We start from the raw sequence: 21,832 nt of genomic DNA, 5'->3' as shown, positions 1-21,832 counted from the left end.
CACACAATGTTAACAATGTGACTTGTTATATCGTCTTTCCACAGTAATTTGGGCAGAAATTAGCAAAATCCGAAATGTATAAATACCTTGATCTGGCCATTCCATTTCCAGGTGTCTGCGCAGAAGTAGACAGGGGATGCACGACAGATGTATGTGTCAGTCTGATCCCTGCAGCTGTGTTTGTAATAATACACATTGGAGCAATTTCACAGCCATCAGTTAGAGAAGGTTTGAAGAATGATCCACTTGTATCAAGAAGGATGTTTATAAGATCAAAGCCTTGTGGAAATGCTGGAGGCAATGGCGCTGATAGGAGCTCATGTGTATTGAACAATTACTATGTGAGAGGCATTGGGCTCCACGCTTTTCCTGCACAGCTCATTTAAACATTGGGCAACCTGAGTATTCCAGTTTAGTGCATTTGACATATAGAAATGGAGGCACAGAAAATTAATGTGTTTAACTTCAAATCCTGGCAGATTAGATTTCTCCCCCAAAGTCTGTGGCTTCACCAGAGGTGTGACTCAGGTTCTGTCATTCTCCATTTTAGAAATTTCCAGTGTTCCAAATATAAGCAGTTGAGGAAACAAACTCAAAACCCTAAACACCAGGATAAGTAAGATGTTTGTTGGGGGGTAATTAAAAATGGACTTTTTTTGCCCCAAGCAACAAAGAGACACGTTGGAAAATAGACAAGAGACAAAAAGTTTGTGTGTGTGTGTGTGTGTGTGTGTGTGTGTGTGTGTGTGTGTGTGTGTGTTTGTTTATATAAGATGGGGTTTCACCATGATGGCCAGGCTGGTCTTGAACTCCTAACTTCAGGTGATCCACCCACCTCCGCTTCCCAAAGTGCTAGGATTACAGGCGTGAGCCACAGCACCGGGCCTGAAGGGAAGTTTTAAGATATATTTGGTCCAAGGAAGAGACTCTTCAGATAGGTCATGTCCGCTAGAAACATTCATGTGACTGGATGGGCTCGAACCAGCGACGTTTCAGTCAACATCTGACAGCACCAACCTAGTGGTCCAGAGACACTGCTTGTGAAATAGTGAAAGCTGCTGCTCAAGTGTCATTCATCATCGTCAGATACTGTCATTTAGTAGTACAGGGAGGTATTCTCTGTTGCCAAGCTCGAGTACCCATAACTCTTCTGTTTTGTTGAAACTTCCTCCCCACCACCAGCCTCTTTAGAAGACTGGGAGCTCTGCAAACATCCAGGCCAACAGTCCTGTCCTTGTGCATGTTTGGGCATTGATCCAGGCCCAAATCTGTGGGAGACTCCTCCACGCACATTCCAGGTGCCCAGGTGACAGCGGCAGCCTCTAGGTCTGGGGTCGTCCACTTTCCCATTTCTAGCCCACCTCACCCATCATGAAGCCTGGTCGGGGTTGCCAGAGACTCAAGTGAGCAGGTGTTGATATTTGTGTGTGTGTTTGCCAGAAGAAAACAGGAAACCTGCTGTGTGCCCACCTGGCTGATCCCTCCACCTTTCTAGCCAAGGGCTTCATGAGCCAGGGCCCTTGGGGTTGCTCACAAGGCAGCCCCTCACCGAGTAGGCATTGCTTCATTATGTGTATGTACATGTATATGTACATGTATATGTATATGTGTATGTATATGATCCTCTGGTTGTATTCCTTAAATATATATATATAGAAATCCTTAAATATATAATTTTAATAACAAATGTTTAAAAGAGTACTTTACAGTTGCATTAGGAAATATAAATTATATAGCAAAAATCTGAAAGCCAGCCAGGCTCAGCTTCAAATCCCAGCAACTTGGAAGGCTGTGGCAGGAGGGTCGCCTGAGCTCAGAAATTTAAAACTAGCCTGGGCAACATAGTGAGACCTCATCTCTACTGACAACTATAAACATTATCCAGGCGTGGCGGTGTGAGCCTGTAGCCCCAGGTGCTCAGTGGATGAGGCCCTAGGATCTCATGGGCCTGAGAATTCCATGCTGCAGTGAGCTGGGACTGTGCCCCTGTACTTCAGCCTGAGAGAAAGAGTGAGATTCTGTCTGGAAACAAATGGAAAAAAAAAATAAATAAGATGTGAAAGCCTGTATACTGAAGACTGCCAGGTATTGCTGAGAGCAGTTAAACACCTTTGGAATAGAGGATGTTCCTTCTTGCATTTCAAGATTGCTTTTGTTTTGGGGACACACTTGCTATTTCTTAGGAATATGAAGTTCTTCTCAACCATGCCTATGAAAAAAGCCAATTTAAGAGAGTTGTATTAAATCTGTGGATTGCTTTGAGTTGTATTTTTACCTTAACCATGTTATATCTTTTAACCCATGGACTCAAGATATCTTTCCACTTATTTAAGTCTTTAATCTCCTTGAGGAATATTCACAGAACTGGAAAAAAAACAACTTAAACTTCATATGGAACCAGAAAAGAGCACGCATAGCCACGACAATCCTAAGAAAAAAGAACAAAGCTGGAGGCATCGCACTACCTGACTTCAAACTATACTACAGGGCTACGATAATCAAAACAGTATGGTACTGGTACCAAAACAGAGATATAGAGCAACAGAACAGAACAGAGGCCTCAGAAGTCACATCACACATCTACAACCATCTGATCTTTGACAAACCTGACAAAAACAAGCAATAGGGAAAGGATTCCCTGTTTAATAAATGGTGTTGGAAAAACTGGCTAGCCATGTGCAGAAAGCTGAAACTGGACTCCTTCCTTGCACTTTAATCAAAAATTAACTCCAGATAAATAAAAGATTTAAACATGAGACCTAACACCATAAAAACCCATGAAGAAAGCCTAGGAAATACCATGCAGGACATAGGCATAGGCAAGGACTTCATGACTTAAACACCAAAAGCATTGGAAACAAAAAGCCAAAATAGACGAAATAGATCTAATGAAACTTAAAAGCTTCTGCACAGCAAAAGAAACTATCATTAGAATGAACCAGAAACCAACAAAATGGGGGAAAAAATTTGCAAGTTACCCATCTGACAAAAAACTAATAATCAGAATCTATAAAGAACTAAAACAAATATACAAGAGAAAAAGCAACCCCATCAAAGAGTAGGCAAAAGCTACCAACAGACACTTTTCAAAAAAAGACATTTATGTGGCCAACAAACATAAGAAAAAATGCTCATCACTGGTCATTAGAAAAATGCAATTCAAAATCATGTAGAGATACCATCTCACACCAGTTAGAATGGCGATCATTAAAAAATCAGGAGACAACAGATGCTGGAGAGGATGTTGAGAAATAGGAATGCTTTTACACTGTTGGTGGGAGTGTAAATTACTTCAATCATTGTGGAAGACAATGTGGCAATTCCTCAAGAATATAGAAGTAGAAATAGCATTTGACCCAGCAATCCCATTACTGGGTATATACACAAAGGATTATATATCCTTCTATTATAAAGATACATGCACACACATATTCATTGTGGCACTGTTTACAATAGCAAAGACTTACAACCAACCCAAATGCCCATCAAGGACACAGTGGAAAAAGAAAATGTTGCACATATACACCATGGAATACTATGCAGACATAAAAAAGGATGAGTTCATGTCCTTTGCAGGGACATGGATGAAGCTGGAAACCATCATTCTCAGCAAACTGACACAAGAACAGAAAACCAAACACCACGTTTTCACTCATAAGAGAATGTTGAACAATGAGAACACAAGAACACAGGAGGGGAATATCACAAACTGAGGTCTGTTGAGGGTGGGGGGCAAGGGAGGGATAGCAGGGGATGGGAATATTGAGAAAAAATAGCATTAGGACAAATACATAACGTAAGTGATGGAGGGATGGAGGCAGCAAACCACCATGGCATGTGTATACCTATGTAACAATCCTGCAAGGTCTGCACATGCACCCCAGAACTTAAAGTAAAATAAAGAAAAAAAGAAAAGAAAAAGAAGATACACCCTGGGATGCGATTTGTTCCCAGTAATTTGAAATATTTACAGAATGGTTAAATGGTCACTTGACAGTTATACTATAAACAGGAGTAAGATACACAAAGTTAAACATCATTACTTTGAGAAGATAAATTTTAATGTCATTTTCAATCTTTAAAATCTTTGGTTTTATTTTGAAAAAAATCTTCAATCTTAAAGAGATCACTGCAAAAAAAAGGATTATAATCCATTAGCTTTTTCAAGTAATAAACTTGGAATACGTTCTTATGAATGTCAACAGTCAATGCAGTGTGGAATATTAAGAACTGACTTTCATATAACAGGTAAGTTTAGAGAGATTACATTTCATGAGAAAATGTTTAATGAATTTTAATGGTGTATGTTTATTTAAATCTAATTTTCTGTTTTTGGAAATAGTTGTCTGTTGCTTTTAGTGTATTCTCCTTCCTGTCCACATATGTGGAATCTACCTATTCTCTTTTGAAATAGTTTAAAAAACTCAAAGAGAATGGCCTGGGCTTTGCATGTCCTTAGTCTGATAGACATTAAGTGAGTCTGGCTACTCACTTAAATAGATATTAGCAGCTAAGAAAACTACATCTCTTGTCAGCCAGAAATTAACAAAGGCCTCAAAATCAGTGAATCCTCTGTTTTGCTGTGGCCCTATGTGCTGATAGTCATATCTTAAGAGAAAAAATTGTAATAGTATAGATTAAAATTAACTTTGGCAAAAATTAAAATTCAGGCAGGAAATTTTTTTTCCAACAACAGAAACTAGGAAAAGCAAAGATACAGTAAAAACTGAAAATTTCCAGTAGAGAGACATAAATATAATAATTGACACCATCAGGGATGATTAATGAATAAAATATTTAGGGAATGATCATTTGAACACAGCATATTAATACCTTTAAAAAACCATTTTTCCAATTATTTCGGTATAAATAAGGTGTCTCTGAAAGGTACAGATCTGGCATCACAATAATGGTGATAAACAAATGATGGAACAGTCCTGGTACCACAATCATGGTGGTAGACAAATGGTGGAACAGTCCTGGTATCACGATCATGGTGGTAGACAAATGCTGGAAGAGTCCTGGTATCACGATCATGGTGGTAGACAAATGGTGGAACAGTCCTGGTATCACGATCATGGTGGTAGACAAATGGTGGAAGAGTCCTGGTATCACGATCATGGTGGTAGACAAATGGTGGAACAGTCCTGGTATCACGATCAAGGTGGTAGACAAATGGTGGAACAGTCCTGGTATCACGATCATGGTGGTAGACAAATGGTGGAAGAGTCCTGGTATCACAATAATGGTGATAAACAAATGGTGGAAGAGTCCTGGTATCAGAATCACGGTGGAAGACACACGGGACCTTCTCTGCCTGCAGATGGGTGAGGTAGTATTGACCCTGCAGTGTTCCCAGAAAAACACTTCGGCTGAATTTAATCATGAGGACATTTTCAAACTTCAGAGTGTAGAGCATGGAGCCAGACAACTGACCTGTTCTCTACAAACAGGCCCATGTCACCACCATCAATGACAACAAAAGGTGAGGAGACACTTTGGGTTCAAAAGAACTAAAGAAATGTAGCTACATTATCTTTTTACTCTTTTTCAACCCAATATGTCTCTTCTTTCGGTTGTGTGATTTGTGGTGACATGGGCTTTCTGAAGGAGAAAGGTCACTTGTGCTTCTCACTGGTCTACATTCTAAAGTTGTCTGGCAATTATCTCAGGCTATAAAACTCAGGCTAAGTGTTTCAGCCAGAACATGGTGGTGTTCATACTCTGCACTGGCAGAGTCCAATGTGACATGTTGTCTTAGTGTGGAAATATGACCCCTACCTGGTAGACCAGAGGGAGTCTCATCACCGTCACAGTAAGAAACCTACTGTCCATGTCCAAAGTCAAGCGAACACGCTCTTCCACAAATAAAAAAATAACATATGTGTAAGCCTGGCATGTGAAATAAAACTCAGGATAAGCTGCATAAGTTGAATACAATACATCCAGTGAGTACCAGAAGACTTCAGGTTCTTCTGCTTCCACCAGCTCCATGCTGAGCCTAGAAAAGGAGGAAAAACCAAAGAATAAGTCAGGGAAAATAAGACACCGCAGAGCCCCAGCTAGACTTCATCGGGAGCACAAGAAAGTGGTTAATGAAGAAAAAACATAGATCCATTAATGACATAACAAATTATTGCTTTATGTTGCTATGGGCAAGAGTAGGGTAAAAAAGAATGAAAAAGAAAGAGAGAGGGAAAGTAAGCTCAGTGAACTTAGTGTCCAGGTGACACACTGATGAGGGAGTAAAAGGACACTCTGAGTGAGTACCCTCAGGACACACAGCGTACACTGATCATAAAAACAAGTATCTCAACCTATGGTAGTTAGTAAATGATAAGCGGAGGGAGAAATGGAAACCTAAGTATCTACCGCAACGAAAATCAACAGAAATGTTAGTACGAATCATTCAGACTTCATTGAAAACATGGTATCGATATTGTCAGCCCACTCTTTTCCCTGGACCTGGTGTCTCCAGGTGTCAACACAAAATTAGCTGTTCACAATTGCTCAAAGTTACCTGGGGCATGGTGGGCCTTGGTCTTCTTCTTCTTCTTAGTCATTTTTAATCTCTGCAACAAATTCAGACAGGGACAGACAAAATAAGCCAGTTCTCCTACACCCATAACCATCCACTGTCTAATCCCTGCACAGGGAACTCACGCTCCTCAGCATGAGAAAAGGACCAACTGATGAATACGAACAACCTTTACTGAGAAATCTGTGGAACCAGCATAGTTCCTCATGCCTGAAATCTGAACTATTTAGGAGGCAAAAGAGGGCAGATCCCTGGACCCCAGGAGTTCAGGACCAACCTGGCAAACATGGTGAAACACTGCCTCTACTGAAAATACAATAGTTAGCCAGGAGTGGTGGTGCCCACAAGGAATCCCACCTGATTGGAAGGCTGCGGCACCAGTACCAGGGTACTCCCTGCTCTTAATGATGCCACTTACAGATACCACAGGTTCTAATAGGAGGAGGGTCCCCTTTAAGCTCCCCACAGCAGGAACTGTGCGCTATCATCGTGTTTCCCCCAGTGTCCCCAGAACACTGCTTTGCCCACTGGGCCTCAACAGAAACCAAAACAAAATAGAAGTTCAGTAGCCTCAGACATTTAGACCAATAGACTAGATGCTACTTGTCCGCAGGATCTTATATAGTATAGAGAGGATTCCTATAAGAGGAACATGGATTTAGCCTCTTGCTGAGAAAAACAGGTGGTTCCAAGCCTGTGTCAGAAATCGATAGCTGGGATTGTGACCCTAGTCCCACACCCATCTTACTGCAGATGTGGAAAAGTTGCTAAACACTTTGGCCTCTAACTTTCATCTTTACCAAAATGTTAAAATACCCATTTCTATTTTCTGCAAGTATAAGCATAAGAAATTAATTTTGATGAAGAGAATGGTTAGTTACTCAAGACAACACAGGACATCATGCATCACTTTCGTGGTAGTCAACCTATAGAACTTACTGTATGACTTCAGCCGGTACTTCAGGAAGTAGGCCACCAGGCTCAAAGGAAGTCTATTTTTCCTTTGGGCTCCGACATTCGGTTTCTTTTCTTCCTGTTGGGAGCAGAATTTCTCAATGCCTTCTGGAAGATTCACCTCTGGGTATTTTCTGAAAGGAGGCTTGCCAGGTGGGGCAGAACACAGAAAGCCAGGGACTGGGGAGAAGAAAACCAAACACATGATGGGTTAGAATCTGGTGACATCAAATTGGTTTAATCAGGACTCCGGGATGTCACTGACAGCCTTGCCTATTGGACATGTTGTTTCCCTGCTTTGACTCTTCTCATCTCCACTCCTGATCTCCTTAAAGTCAACTTGTCTTAGCTACTCAGTCACCCTGAAACCAGGATATAAACTCGTCTGCCTTTATCTTGCTTATACGTTCTGAAGGATCCTATATGTTAGAGAGGATTCCTGAAAACACGATTTAGTCTCTTGCTGAGAAAAACAGGTGGTTCTGTGCCTGTGTCAGGAATCATTAGCTGCGATATTAACCCTAGTCCCACACCGAACTTACTGCAGACGTGGAAGAGTTGCTAAATACCTTGGCCTCTGACCTCCATCTTTACCAAAATGTTACAATACTCATTGCTATTTCCCTAGAAGTATGGGAAGGATTAAATTAACTTTGAAGATGAGAGTTTATCGCTTGTCAGAGACAAGACAGGACGTTGTTCAGCACTTCCGTTATGGCGAACCTTTAGAACTTACCTTCCGTCTTCAGCCGGCAGCCCAGGTAGTAGGCCACTTGACACATAAGAAGTTTCTTTTTGCAGTCTCTGTACTTCTGTTCTTCATCGTGATCTTTTCGATCTTCTGTAAACAAATTCGGAAGAGCAGGTCACGTTAAGCAAATCACACTTCACACAAGACAAAAGCAGTGTCCAGTCACAAGGACTTAAAATATTCTCAGTGTAAGGATGTGTTATTCTGACAGCAATGTTCTAATGGGCCCTAGACTAAGTCCCCAAGAAGTGGATGAGCCTGTGTTTGAGATCCATGGGACAAAATCTCCCTCATCTGGTAGATCTTAATCACGTATCCTCTGACCTAAGTCAGTGCAAAAATTAAAATGTTTTCCCCCAAATCTTTCAAAAATCGCCCTAAATACTTTCCAGGAGCATTGCTGCAATACTGATTTATCCCATCATATATCATGGTAAATGCATAGGTTAGAGAAATTTATATAGGAGACTGGACCAACTGATGAATACGAACGACCTTTACTGAGAAAAGAATCTGTGGAACCAGCATGGTGCCTCATGCCTGGAATCCGAGCAATTTAGGAGCCACAGGAGGGCAGATCCCTTGACCTCAGGACTTCAGGACCAGCCTGGCCAACATGGTGAAACCCCACCTCTACTGAAAATACAATAGTTAGCCAGGAGTGGTGGTGCCCATCGGGGATTCCAGGTGATTGGGAGGCTGAGGCACAAGTACCAGGGTACTCCCTGCTCTTGATGATGCCACTTACAGATACCACAGGTTCTAATAGGAGGAGGGTCCCCTTTAAGCTCCCCACAGCAGGAACTGTGCGCTATGATCGTATTTCCCCCAGTGTCCCCAGAACACTGCTTTGCCTACTGGGCCTCAACAGAAACCAAAACAAAATAGAAGTTCAGTAGCCTCAGATTTAGACCAATAGACTAGATGCTACTTGTCTGCAGGATCTTATATAGTATAGAGAGGATTCCTATAAGAGGAACATGGATTTAGCCTCTTGCTGAGAAAAACAGGTGGTTCCAAGCCTGTGTCAGAAATCGATAGCCGGGATTGTGACCCTAGTCCCACACCCATCTTACTGCAGATGTGGAAAAGTTGCTAAACACTTTGGCCTCTAACTTTCATCTTTACCAAAATGTTAAAATACCCATTTCTATTTTCTGCAAGTATAAGCATAAGAAATTAATTTTGATGAAGAGAATGGTTAGTTACTCAAGACAACACAGGACATCATTCACCACTTTCATGGTAGTCAACCTATAGGACTTACTGTATGATTTCAGCCGGTACTTCAGGAAGTAGGCCACCAGGCTCAAAGGAAGTCTATTTTTCCTTTGGGCTCCGACATTCGGTTTCTTTTCTTCCTGTTGGGAGCAGAATTTCTCAATGCCTTCTGGAAGATTCACCTCTGGGTATTTTCTGAAAGGAGGCTTGCCAGGTGGGGCAGAACACAGAAAGCCAGGGACTGGGGAGAAGAAAACCAAACACATGATGGGTTAGAATCTGGTGACATCAAATTGGTTTAATCAGGACTCCGGGCCTATTGGACATGTTGTTTCCCTGCTTTGACTCTTCTCATCTCCACTCCTGATCTCCTTAAAGTCAACTTGTCTTAGCTACTCAGTCACCCTGAAACCAGGATATAAACACTTCTGCCTTTATCTTGCTTATACGTTCTGAAGGATCCTATATGTTAGAGAGGATTCCTGAAAACATGATTTAGTCTCTTGCTGAGAAAAACAGGTGGTTCTGTGCCTGTGTCAGGAATCATTAGCTGCGATATTAACCCTAGTCCCACACCGAACTTACTGCAGACGTGGAAGAGTTGCTAAATACCTTGGCCTCTGACCTCCATCTTTACCAAAATGTTACAATACTCATTGCTATTTCCCTAGAAGTATGGGAAGGATTAAATTAACTTTGAAGATGAGAGTTTATCGCTTGTCAGAGACAAGACAGGACGTTGTTCAGCACTTCCGTTATGGCGAACCTTTAGAACTTACCTTCCGTCTTCAGCCGGCAGCCCAGGTAGTAGGCCACTTGACACATAAGAAGTTTCTTTTTGCAGTCTCTGTACTTCTGTTCTTCATCGTGATCTTTTCGATCTTCTGTAAACAAATTCGGAAGAGCAGGTCACGTTAAGCAAATCACACTTCACACAAGACAAAAGCAGTGTCCAGTCACAAGGACTTAAAATATTCTGTGTAAGGATGTGTTATTCTGACAGCAATGTTCTAATGGGCCCTAGACTAAGTCCCCAAGAAGTAGATGAGCCTGTGTTTGAGATCCATGGGACAAAATCTCCCTCATCTGGTAGATCTTAATCACGTATCCTCTGACCTAAGTCAGTGCAAAAATTAAAATGTTTTCCCCCAAATCTTTCAAAAATCGCCCTAAATACTTTCCAGGAGCATTGCTGCAATACTGATTTATCCCATCATATATCATGGTAAATGCATAGGTTAGAGAAATTTATATAGGAGACTGGACCAACTGATGAATACGAACGACCTTTACTGAGAAAAGAATCTGTGGAACCAGCATGGTGCCTCATGCCTGGAATCCGAGCAATTTAGGAGCCACAGGAGGGCAGATCCCTTGACCTCAGGACTTCAGGACCAGCCTGGCCAACATAGTGAAACCCCACCTCCACTGAAAATACAATAGTTAGCCAGGAGTGGTGGTGCCCATCGGGGATTCCAGGTGATTGGGAGGCTGAGGCACAAGTACCAGGGTACTCCCTGCTCTTGATGATGCCACTTAAAGATACCACAGGTTCTAATAGGAGGAGGGTCCCCTTTAAGCTCCCCACAGCAGGAACTGTGCGCTATGATCGTATTTCCCCCAGTGTCCCCAGAACACTGCTTTGCCTACTGGGCCTCAACAGAAACCAAAACAAAATAGAAGTTCAGTAGCCTCAGATTTAGACCAATAGACTAGATGCTACTTGTCCGCAGGATCTTAAATAGTATAGAGAGGATTCCTATAAGAGGAACATGGATTTAGCCTCTTGCTGAGAAATACAGGTGGTTCCAAGCCTGTGTCAGAAATCGATAGCTGGGATTGTGACCCTAGTCCCACACCCATCTTACTGCAGATGTGGAAAAGTTGCTAAACACTTTGGCCTCTAACTTTCATCTTTACCAAAATGTTAAAATACCCATTTCTATTTTCTGCAAGTATAAGCATAAGAAATTAATTTTGATGAAGAGAATGGTTAGTTACTCAAGACAACACAGGACATCATTCACCACTTTCATGGTAGTCAACCTATAGAACTTACTGTATGATTTCAGCCGGTACTTCAGGAAGTAGGCCACCAGGCTCAAAGGAAGTCTATTTTTGTGGGCTCCGACATTCGGTTTCTTTTCTTCCTGTTGGGAGCAGAATCTCTCAATGCCTTCTGGAAAATTCACCTCTGGGTATTTTCTGAAAGGAGGCTTGCCAGGTGGGGCAGAACACAGAAAGCCAGGGACTGGGGAGAAGAAAACCAAACACATGATGGGTTAGAATCTGGTGACATCAAATTGGTTTAATCAGGACTCCGGGATGTCACTGACAGCCTTGCCTATTGGACATGTTGTTTCCCTGCTTTGACTCTTCTCATCTCCACTCCTGATCTCCTTAAAGTCAACTTGTCTTAGCTACTCAGTCACCCTGAAACCAGGATATAAACTCGTCTGCCTTTATCTTGTTTATACGTTCTGAAGGATCCTATATGTTAGAGAGGATTCCTGAAAACATGATTTAGTCTCTTGCTGAGAAAAACAGGTGGTTCTGTGCCTGTGTCAGGAATCATTAGCTGCGATATTAACCCTAGTCCCACACCGAACTTACTGCAGACGTGGAAGAGTTGCTAAATACCTTGGCCTCTGACCTCCATCTTTACCAAAATGTTACTATACTCATTGCTATTTCCCTAGAAGTATGGGAAGGATTAAATTAACTTTGAAGATGAGAGTTTATCGCTTGTCAGAGACAAGACAGGACGTTGTTCAGCACTTCCGTTATGGCGAACCTTTAGAACTTACCTTCCGTCTTCAGCCGGCAGCCCAGGTAGTAGGCCACTTGACACATAAGAAGTTTCTTTTTGCAGTCTCTGTACTTCTGTTCTTCATCGTGATCTTTTCGATCTTCTGTAAACAAATTCGGAAGAGCAGGTCACGTTAAGCAAATCACACTTCACACAAGACAAAAGCAGTGTCCAGTCACAAGGACTTAAAATATTCTCAGTGTAAGGATGTGTTATTCTGACAGCAATGTTCTAATGGGCCCTAGACTAAGTCCCCAAGAAGTGGATGAGCCTGTGTTTGAGATCCATGGGACAAAATCTCCCTCATCTGGTAGATCTTAATCACGTATCCTCTGACCTAAGTCAGTGCAAAAATTAAAATGTTTTCCCCCAAATCTTTCAAAAATCGCCCTAAATACTTTCCAGGAGCATTGCTGCAATACTGATTTATCCCATCATATATCATAGTAAATGCATAGGTTAGAGAAATTTATATAGGAGACTGGACCAACTGATGAATACGAACGACCTTTACTGAGAAAAGAATCTGTGGAACCAGCATGGTGCCTCATGCCTGGAATCCGAGCAATTTAGGAGCCACAGGAGGGCAGATCCCTTGACCTCAGGACTTCAGGACCAGCCTGGCCAACATGGTGAAACCCCACCTCTACTGAAAATACAATAGTTAGCCAGGAGTGGTGGTGCCCATCGGGGATTCCAGGTGATTGGGAGGCTGAGGCACAAGTACCAGGGTACTCCCTGCTCTTGATGATGCCACTTACAGATACCACAGGTTCTAATAGGAGGAGGGTCCCCTTTAAGCTCCCCACAGCAGGAACTGTGTGCTATCATCATGTTTCCCCCAGTGTCCCCAGAACACTGCTTTGCCTACTGGGCCTCAACAGAAACCAAAACAAAATAGAAGTTCAGTAGCCTCAGACATTTAGACCAATAGACTAGATGCTACTTGTCTGCAGGATCTTATATAGTATAGAGAGGATTCCTATAAGAGGAACATGGATTTAGCCTCTTGCTGAGAAAAACAGGTGGTTCCAAGCCTGTGTCAGAAATCGATAGCTGGGATTGTGACCCTAGTTTCACACCCACCTTACTGCAGATGTGGAAAAGTTGCTAAACACTTTGGCCTCTAACTTTCATCTTTACCAAAATGTTAAAATACCCATTTCTATTTTCTGCAAGTATAAGCATAAGAAATTAATTTTGATGAAGAGAATGGTTAGTTACTGAAGACAACACAGGACGTCATTCGCCACTTTCATGGTAGTCAACCTATAGAACTTACTGTATGACTTCAGCCGGTACTTCAGGAAGTAGGCCACCAGGCTCAAAGGAAGTCTATTTTTCCTTTGGGCTCCGACATTCGGTTTCTTTTCTTCCTGTTGGGAGCAGAATTTCTCAATGCCTTCTGGAAGATTCACCTCTGGGTATTTTCTGAAAGGAGGCTTGCCAGGTGGGGCAGAACACAGAAAGCCAGGGACTGGGGAGAAGAAAACCAAACACATGATGGGTTAGAATCTGGTGACATCAAATTGGTTTAATCAGGACTCCGGGATGTCACTGACAGCCTTGCTTATTGGACATGTTGTTTCCCTGCTTTGACTCTTCTCATCTCCACTCCTGATCTCCTTAAAGTCAACTTGTCTTAGCTACTCAGTCACCCTGAAACCAGGATATAAACACTTCTGCCTTTATCTTGCTTATATGTTCTGAAGGATCCTATATGTTAGAGAGGATTCCTGAAAACATGATTTAGTCTCTTGCTGAGAAAAACAGGTGGTTCTGTGCCTGTGTCAGGAATCATTAGCTGCGATATTAACCCTAGTCCCAAACCGAACTTACTGCAGACGTGGAAGAGTTGCTAAATACCTTGGCCTCTGACTTCCATGTTTACCAAAATGTTACAATACTCATTGCTATTTCCTTAGAAGTATGGGAAGGATTAAATTAACTTTGAAGATGAGAGTTTATCGCTTGTCAGAGACAAGACAGGACGTTGTTCAGCACTTCCGTTATGGCGAACCTTTAGAACTTACCTTCCGTCTTCAGTCGGCAGGCCAGGTAGTAGGCCACTTGACACATAAGAAGTTTCTTTTTGCTGTCTCTGTATTTCAGTTCTTCATTGTGATCTTTTCGATCTTCTGTAAGCAAATTCGAAATAACAGGTCACGTTAAGCAAATCACATTTCATATAAGACCAAAGCAGTGTTCCATCATACCACAAGCATCTAAAATACTCTCAGTGTAAAAATGTGATATTCTGACAGAAAGATTCTAGGGTGCCCTAGATGAAGCCTGGTGAGTAGGTGTGCCTGCTTTCCAGAAGCAGAGGTCAAAATCTCCCTCTATGGGTAGACCATAATGCCATATTCTCTCCCTGAGTCTATGCAAAGTTAAACCTAATTTGTTCCCAGAAAATCTCCAAAATTAGTCAAACTATTTTCTGGGAGTGTTGCTGCAATAATGACTTATCTCATCAGCTATCAAGGTTATTGAATGGTTAGAGGCATCTAGGCTGAAACTGGGCAGATATGTAAATTCTAACAACAGTTACTTGAAAAAGAATCTGTTAGCTTTGCGCAATGGCAGTATCGTAGTCAATGAGGTTTATCCATCATTAGATTATCAATAACTGAAAACTTTCCCCAATACCCCACCGAGATGACAGGCAATAGAGTCGGCATTGCCAATTTTTGACAGTCTCTAGGGAGGAATTAGAAAAAAACAATAAAATGAAAAAAAAATCTATGGGCTGGGCATAGTGGCTCACGCATGTAATCTCAGCACTCTGAAAGGTGGAGGTGAACACTTCACGAGGTCAGGAGATTGGGACCATCCTGGCTAACCTGGTGAAAGCCATTCTCTACTAAAAATACTAAGAAACTATCTGGGCGTGGTAGCACACGCCTACAGTCTCAGCTACCTGGGAGGCTGAGGCAGCAGAATCGTCTTAACCCACGAGGCAGAGGTTGCAGTGACCTGAGATTGTGCAACTGAAGTCCAGCCTGAATAACACAAAAAGACTCCATCTCAAACAAAAAAAAAAACAAACAAAATCTGTGATTTGAAAGGACAAGGCAGGTGAACAATTTAAGGTCAGGAGTTCAAGCCCAGCCTGGTCAATAAGGTGAAACCTCGTTTCTACTAAAAATACAAAAATTCACTTGGTGTGGTGGTGGCCACCTGCAATCCCAGCTACTCAGGAGTCAGAGGCAGGAGAATCACTGGAGTCCATGAAGTGGAGATTGCAGTAAGCCCAGATGGTGCCACTGCACTCCAGCCTGGGTGACAAAGAAAGACTCCATCTCAACCACAATGTGATGCTACACTGAAAAAATCACATCGGCCATTGCACTGAGGGGGTGGACAGCCAGGGGTGAGCCTTGCTTGATGGAAACATATCAGCAAGGTAAAGAAATGTTTTCATCTTGGTTTCAAGGTGACTGTGCAGCTAAGCAAGCTGACTCAAAAGAGTTCAAGACTGAAGCTCAGAGCAGTGAAACCTGGGGAACAATATCTCCAAATGAATAGGCAAGGCTCCAAGTTTCCTTAAAAAAAAAATAAAAACACCATGAACATCGTTCAGGGACAGATGACATAATCACAGGTGATGAAAGATACCAAATCAAAGGTAGGAGACCTGACAGACACCTACTGTACACTTCCTGCACTCAGGTGACCATGAGTTTGTCACACTGGCCTGGGGTCTGGTAACTTCATACTTGGGCCTGGGAGACAAACTCATGGCATGACCTGAGGAAGAGAGAAAAATTCGCTGATATCTGTGTTTAGTATCCCATCATACGTATTTATTCAAACCAATTTGTGTGTATAGAGCCTGTCTTCAGAGTTGATCTTCCTCAGCCTAGACAGAGGTACCAAAAACAAGGAATGTAGAGGTTACCTGTAAGAATGATGAGCACATCCTCCGCAACATCATCAGATGATGCACTCTGTACAAACAGCACAGAGTTCACGCTCTCTTCCTCAAATATGATTTCACTGGTGTCTCCGTGAGGCTGGCTCGTGTCAGTAGGCCCAGAGTTTTTTGAATGAGTGATGACACATTCCTCTAGTGAGTCTTCAGGGACTTTCTTGACTTCAAGCTTCTGCACCTCCCTGATGAGCCAGATGGGATAGAGATGACAAAGATTAAACAAAGGGTGATTGGAACCCAGGAATTCCTGGCTGGTTTTCTCAGGAGGAATTAGAGTGGTCCCAGAAGGCAAATAGGAGGTTCCCTTTGAGAGGAAACAGGCAATCCTCTGCTCTGCAACAAAGCATGGCTGCCATGAAAACCGGAGAGAAAAAGAGAACTGGTATTCATCACACTGTGCAGAAAAAAGCTGAGAACAAAGACTCAGTTATCCCTGTATAATTCAGACATGGCACTCAGCACATACAAAGAAGCAAAACAGCTGCCACAACCTGTGTCTAAGTTGGGTTGAATGGAGCATATTGTGGGCAAGGAAATGCAGGCTTTTGGCCCATGGGAGATGCCAGAGAGGCTGAGATTCTAGACCTTTTCCATACTTTACCAAGCATTACTTGCTCCAGATTCTTCAGTGTTACCTGGGGTCAGGTGACTCCCATATTTTCTCAGCCTCCACAACATGAACGTCTTCATCCATATCTTTGGCATTTTCTGCAAGTACAGATGTGTTCATTGAGATATTTCCCATTTTGCACTCTGCAAGCACAGTCAACCCAATGTGCACAGGGACATGAACGTCTGTGCATGGGTCCCTGTTCTACTGAAAGCTCTCGTGATTTCTCTTTAACACAATGCCCTGGCATGGTTTCCTGATCTACCATGCGATGCATTTCTGATCCGGAGGGTCACCATCAAGATGAGGCCAAATGTTGAAAAGACCTTCTGCTCCCACATCACTGGAGGCTTGTGCAGCTGCTCTCTGGAATTTTGCAGCTGTCTCCCCCATCCTGAAAAAGATCTGATGCCCAGGGACAGGCTTGCTGTCCTGTCACAGCTCACATTTACAACCTATTTCTCTTAGGAGAGGACAAACAAACTTGTCCCACAATCCTCTGCACATCAGGTGACTTCACAGGCCTTCCAAGTGGCTTCTGATGTATTCAGAAACACTCTCTCCATGGGGAGTGTGCCAGTCTGAACCACATCCTAACACCAAATACCCACACGGCAAGTGCTGCCTCCAACACCACACAGCGAGGGGCTTCATCTCATTTGGTTGAGCAGTCATATGTGTTCACACATTTGAAAGCTTCAGACACTGCAATATGCCTGCCTTCGCAGATGGAGAAAAGAAATTTGCCTGACTTTGCAGATGGAAAGACAGAAAGTCAGGAAGGAGGAATCAATTGCTCACTGACAGTTACTGAAAACACTGCTGACGATACAGCCTGGGAACCTTCATTCTTAATCCAGAGATCTTTCCACTCCAACAACCCCTCTCCTGTCACAGCTTCCTTCCTGTCCTTTACACCTGGACAGATGCTGCCTCTTGTTCCAAACACCATCTTCCACCAGATTATGTAAGGAGGAGAGTCTCTTTAACCTCCCTAAAGCGGGTACTGTGTATTATTACCACATTTCCCCCAGGAACTGAGAACAAAGCTTTCCCTACTGGACCTCAGCAGAAACTTGAAATGAATAGCAGTTCACAAGCCTCAGACATTTAGACCAACAGACTAGATGCTACTTGTCTGTAGAATCTTATACTGTACAGAGAGGATTCCTGTAAACATGGATTTAGCCTCTTGCTGAGAAAAACAGGTGGTTCCGTGCCTGCGTCAGAAATCCATAGCTGGGATTGTAACCACAGTCCCAATCCCAGATTACTGCAGACGTGGAAAAGTTGCTAAACACTTTGGCCTCTGTCTTCCATCTTTAACCAAATGGAAAAACACCAATTCCTATTTTCTAGGAGTATGGGAAATACGAGATTAGCTTTGAGAAAGAGAGTGGTCAGTTTCTCAAGACGAGGCAGGACATCGTTCATCACTTTTGTGGAGGTGAACCTATGGAACTCACCGTATGTCCTCAGCCGGTAGTTCAGGGAGTAGTCCACCTCTCTCAGAAGAAATTTATTTCGGCGGACTCCGACATCCGGTTTGTTATCTTCCCGCTGGGAGCAGGATTTCTCAATGGCTTCTGGAATGTTCACCCCTGGAACTGTTCCGGCAACAGCCCTGCCAGATGCCACCGTGATGACATTTGGGGCAGAACACGGAAAGCCAGGGACTGGAAAGGAGAAACCCAAACACATGTTGGGTTAGAAACTGGTGACATCAAATTGGTTTAATCAGGACTGAGGGATGTCACTAACGGCCTTGCCTATTGATTTGAAGATGTTATTTCCCCTGCACTCTCGATCACCCTAAAGTCAACTTGTCTTAGCTACTCAACTTGTCTTGACCTTGAAGCCTTGAAGTTGACAACTTCAAGGTCAACTTGTCTTGACCTTGAAGCAAGGACATCCACATTTCTACCTTGATCCTGCTTATAAGTTCTGAAGGATCTTATATGGTACAGAGAAGATTCCTGTAAACATGATTTAGCCTCTTGCAGAGAAAAGCAGGTGGTTTGGTGCCTGTGTTAGGAATCAATAGCTGGGATGTTAACCCTAGTCTCACACCTGTCTTACTGCAGATGTGGAAACGCTGCTACATAGTTTCGCCTCCGTATTAGGCCTTTAACAAAATGTTAAAGATGTAACATTGCTACTTCCCTAGAAGTATGGGAAGGATGAAATTCACTTTGAAAAAGAGAGTGTATGGTTTCTCAGAGACAAGACACGACACTGCTCAGCACTTCCGTGATGGTGAACCTATAGAACTTACCTTCCATCTTCAGCTGACAGGCCAGGTAGTAGACCACTTGACTCACAAAAAGTTTATTTTTGCTGTCTCCGTATCTCCGTTCTCCATCGTCATCTTCTTGAGTTCCTGTAATCAAATTCAGAAGAGCAGGTCACAGTAAGCAAATGGCACTTCGCACAAGACCAAATCAGTGTCCAGTCATAGCACGAGGACGTGAAATAGTCTCAATGGAAGAATGCGATACTATGATGGGAATGTTCTCACGGGGCCCTAGATTCGGTTGCCTCAGAAGCAGATGAGCCTGCTCTTCAGATCCATGGGACAAAATCTGTCTCGTCTTGTAGATCTCAATTCCACATCCTCTGACTTAAGTCAGTGCAAACAATTAAAACTTTTACCCCAAAATCTTCAAAACTTCCCGACTGCTTTCCAGAAGGGTTGCTGCAATACTGATCTAGCTCATCCTGTATCATGGTCAACGAAGGGTTAGAGAAATGTATACAGGAGATTGGACCGATGGATGTATTTTAACAACCTCTACTTAAAAAAGAATCTGTGGAGCCGGAGCCGGCATGGTGGCTCATGCCCGGAATCCCAGCACTTTAGGAGGTCTAGAAGGGCAGATCCCTCGACCTCAGGAGTTCAAGATTAGCCTGGCCAACATGGAGAAACCCCGCCTCTACACCAAACAAAAAGTAGCCAGGCGTGGTGGTGCCCACCAGAAATCCCAGCTAATTGGGAGGCTGAGGCACCGGTACCAGGGTACTTCCTGCTCTTGATGGGGCCACTTACAAACACCACAGGTTCTATCAGGAGCAGGATCCCCTTTCAGTTCCTCACAGGAGGTACTGTCTGCTATCGCTGTGTTTCCCCCAGGGTCCCCAACACACAGCTTTGCCTGCTGGGCCTCGGCCGAAACCGAAACCACGTGCAAGTTCAGCAGCCTCAGACATTTGGACCAACAGACTAGATGCTACTTCTCTGCAGGATCTTGTACCGTACAGAGAGGATTCCTGTCAACATGGATTCAGCCTCTTGCTGAGAAAAACAGGTGGTTCCGCGCCTGCGTCAGAAATCCCATAGCTGGGATTGTAACCCCAGTCCCACACCCACCTTACTGCAGACGTGGAAAACTTGCTAAACACTTTGGCCTCTGTCTTCCATCTTTAGCCAAATGGTAAAATACCCATTTGTGTTTTCTATGAGTATGGGAAAGATGAGATTAACTTTGAGGAAGAGAGCAGTCAGTTTCTCGAGACGAGGCAGGACGTCGTTCATCACCTTTGTGCAGGTGAACCTATGGAACTCACCGTATGTCCTCAGCCGGTAGTTCAGGGAGTAGTTCACCTCACTCAGAAGACATCTATTTCTGCGGACTCTGACATCCGGTTTGTTATCTTCCCACTGGGAGCAGGATTTCTCAATGGCTTCTGGAACGTTCACCCCTGGAATTGTTCCGGCAACAGCCCTGCCAGATGCCACCGTGATGACATTTGGGGCAGAACACGGAAAGCCAGGGACTGAAAAGGAGAAACCCAAACACATGATGGGTTAGAAACAGGTGATGTCAAATTGGTTTAATCAGGACTGAGGGATGTCACTGACAGTCTTGCCTATTCATTTGAAGATGTTATTTCCCCTGCACTCTCGATCACCCTAAAGTCAATTTGTCTTAGCTATTCATTGACCTTGAAGCCAGGACATCCACATTTCTACCTTGATCCTGCTTATAAGTTCTGAAGGATCTTATATGGTACAGAGAAGATTCCTGTAAATATGATTTAGCCTCTTGCAGAGAAAAGCAGGTGGTTTGGTGCCTGTGTTAGGAATCAATAGCTGGGATGTTAACCCTAGTCTGGCACCTGTCTTACTGCAGACGTGAAAATGTTGCTACATAGTTTTGCCTCCGTGTTACGCCTTTAACAAGATGTTAAAGATGTAACATTGCTACTTTCCTAGAAGTCTAAGAAGGACGAAATTGACTTTGAAAAAGAGAGTATATGGTTTCTCAGAGACAAGGCAGGACACTGCTCAGCACTTCCATGACAATGAACCTATAGAACTTACCTTCCGTCTTCAGCTGACAGGACAGGTAGTAGACTGCTCGACTCACTAGAAATTTATTTTTGTTGTCTCCGTATCTCCGTTCATCATCATCTTCTCGATCTTCTGTAAACAAATTCAGAAGAGCAGGTCACAGTAGGCAAATGGCACTTCACACAAGACCAAATCAGTGTCCAGTCATAGCATGAGGACGTGAAATAGTCTCAATGGAAGAATGCGATATTATGATGAGAATGTTCGAACGGGCCCTAGATTCGGTTGCCTCAGAAGCAGATGAGCCTGCTCTTCAGATCCATGGGACAAAATCTGTCTCATAGTGTAGATCTCAATCCCACATCCTCTGACTTAAGTCAGTGCAAACGATTAAAACTTTTACCCCAAAATCTTCAAAACTTCCCCTGACTGCTTTCCAGAAGGGTTGCTGCAATACTGATCTAGTTCATCCTGTATCATGGTCAACGAAGGGTTAGAGAAATGTATACAGGAGACTGGACCGAGGGATGTATTTTAACGTCTACTTAAAAAAGAATCTGTGGAGCCGGCATGGTGGCTCATGCCTGGAATCCCAGCACTTTAGGAGGTCTGGGAGGGCAGATCCCTTGACCTCAGGAGTTCGAGATCAGCCTGGCCAACACGGAGAAACCCCACCTCTACATCAAACACAAAAAGTAGCCAGGCGTGGTGGTGCCCACCAGAA

The 21,832-nt window shown here is 43.2% G+C and overlaps 1 protein-coding gene and 1 non-coding gene across 12 annotated transcripts in view; one reads left to right on the top strand and one right to left on the bottom strand.

Moving 5' to 3' along the window:
- Positions 1-5,865: 5,865 nt before the first annotated feature.
- The window catches only part of LOC103788993 (uncharacterized), a 48,009-nt gene continuing 32,042 nt past the window's right edge, over positions 5,866-21,832 (bottom strand). For all 11 annotated transcript variants that reach the window (XM_078355735.1, XM_054247939.2, XM_078355740.1 and 8 more), the window contains 16 exons: positions 21,139-21,240; positions 20,382-20,591; positions 19,093-19,197; positions 18,284-18,493; positions 16,843-16,915; positions 16,175-16,389; positions 14,307-14,411; positions 13,556-13,750; positions 12,272-12,376; positions 11,524-11,715; positions 10,244-10,348; positions 9,511-9,705; positions 8,229-8,333; positions 7,478-7,672; positions 6,521-6,572; positions 5,866-6,001 (listed from right to left, as the gene is read on the bottom strand). In XM_078355735.1, coding sequence (XP_078211861.1) covers positions 6,556-6,572; positions 7,478-7,672; positions 8,229-8,333; positions 9,511-9,705; positions 10,244-10,348; positions 11,524-11,715; positions 12,272-12,376; positions 13,556-13,750; positions 14,307-14,411; positions 16,175-16,389; positions 16,843-16,915; positions 18,284-18,493; positions 19,093-19,197; positions 20,382-20,591; positions 21,139-21,240 — 2,129 coding nt within the window. In that variant the 3' untranslated portion in view covers positions 5,866-6,001; positions 6,521-6,555. The remainder of the gene's footprint in view (positions 6,002-6,520; positions 6,573-7,477; positions 7,673-8,228; positions 8,334-9,510; positions 9,706-10,243; positions 10,349-11,523; positions 11,716-12,271; positions 12,377-13,555; positions 13,751-14,306; positions 14,412-16,174; positions 16,390-16,842; positions 16,916-18,283; positions 18,494-19,092; positions 19,198-20,381; positions 20,592-21,138; positions 21,241-21,832) is intronic.
- On the top strand, positions 14,842-14,982 carry LOC128930173 (U4 spliceosomal RNA). The gene has a single exon (XR_008477857.1). It is a non-coding gene; the product is annotated as a U4 spliceosomal RNA (small nuclear RNA).

This window comes from Callithrix jacchus, chromosome 18 (genome assembly GCF_049354715.1).
Source record: "Callithrix jacchus isolate 240 chromosome 18, calJac240_pri, whole genome shotgun sequence".
NCBI classification, from domain to species: Eukaryota; Metazoa; Chordata; class Mammalia; order Primates; family Cebidae; genus Callithrix; species Callithrix jacchus.
Note: the sequence above shows the minus strand (reverse complement) of the source record. Positions and strands in the feature narration are given on the sequence as shown.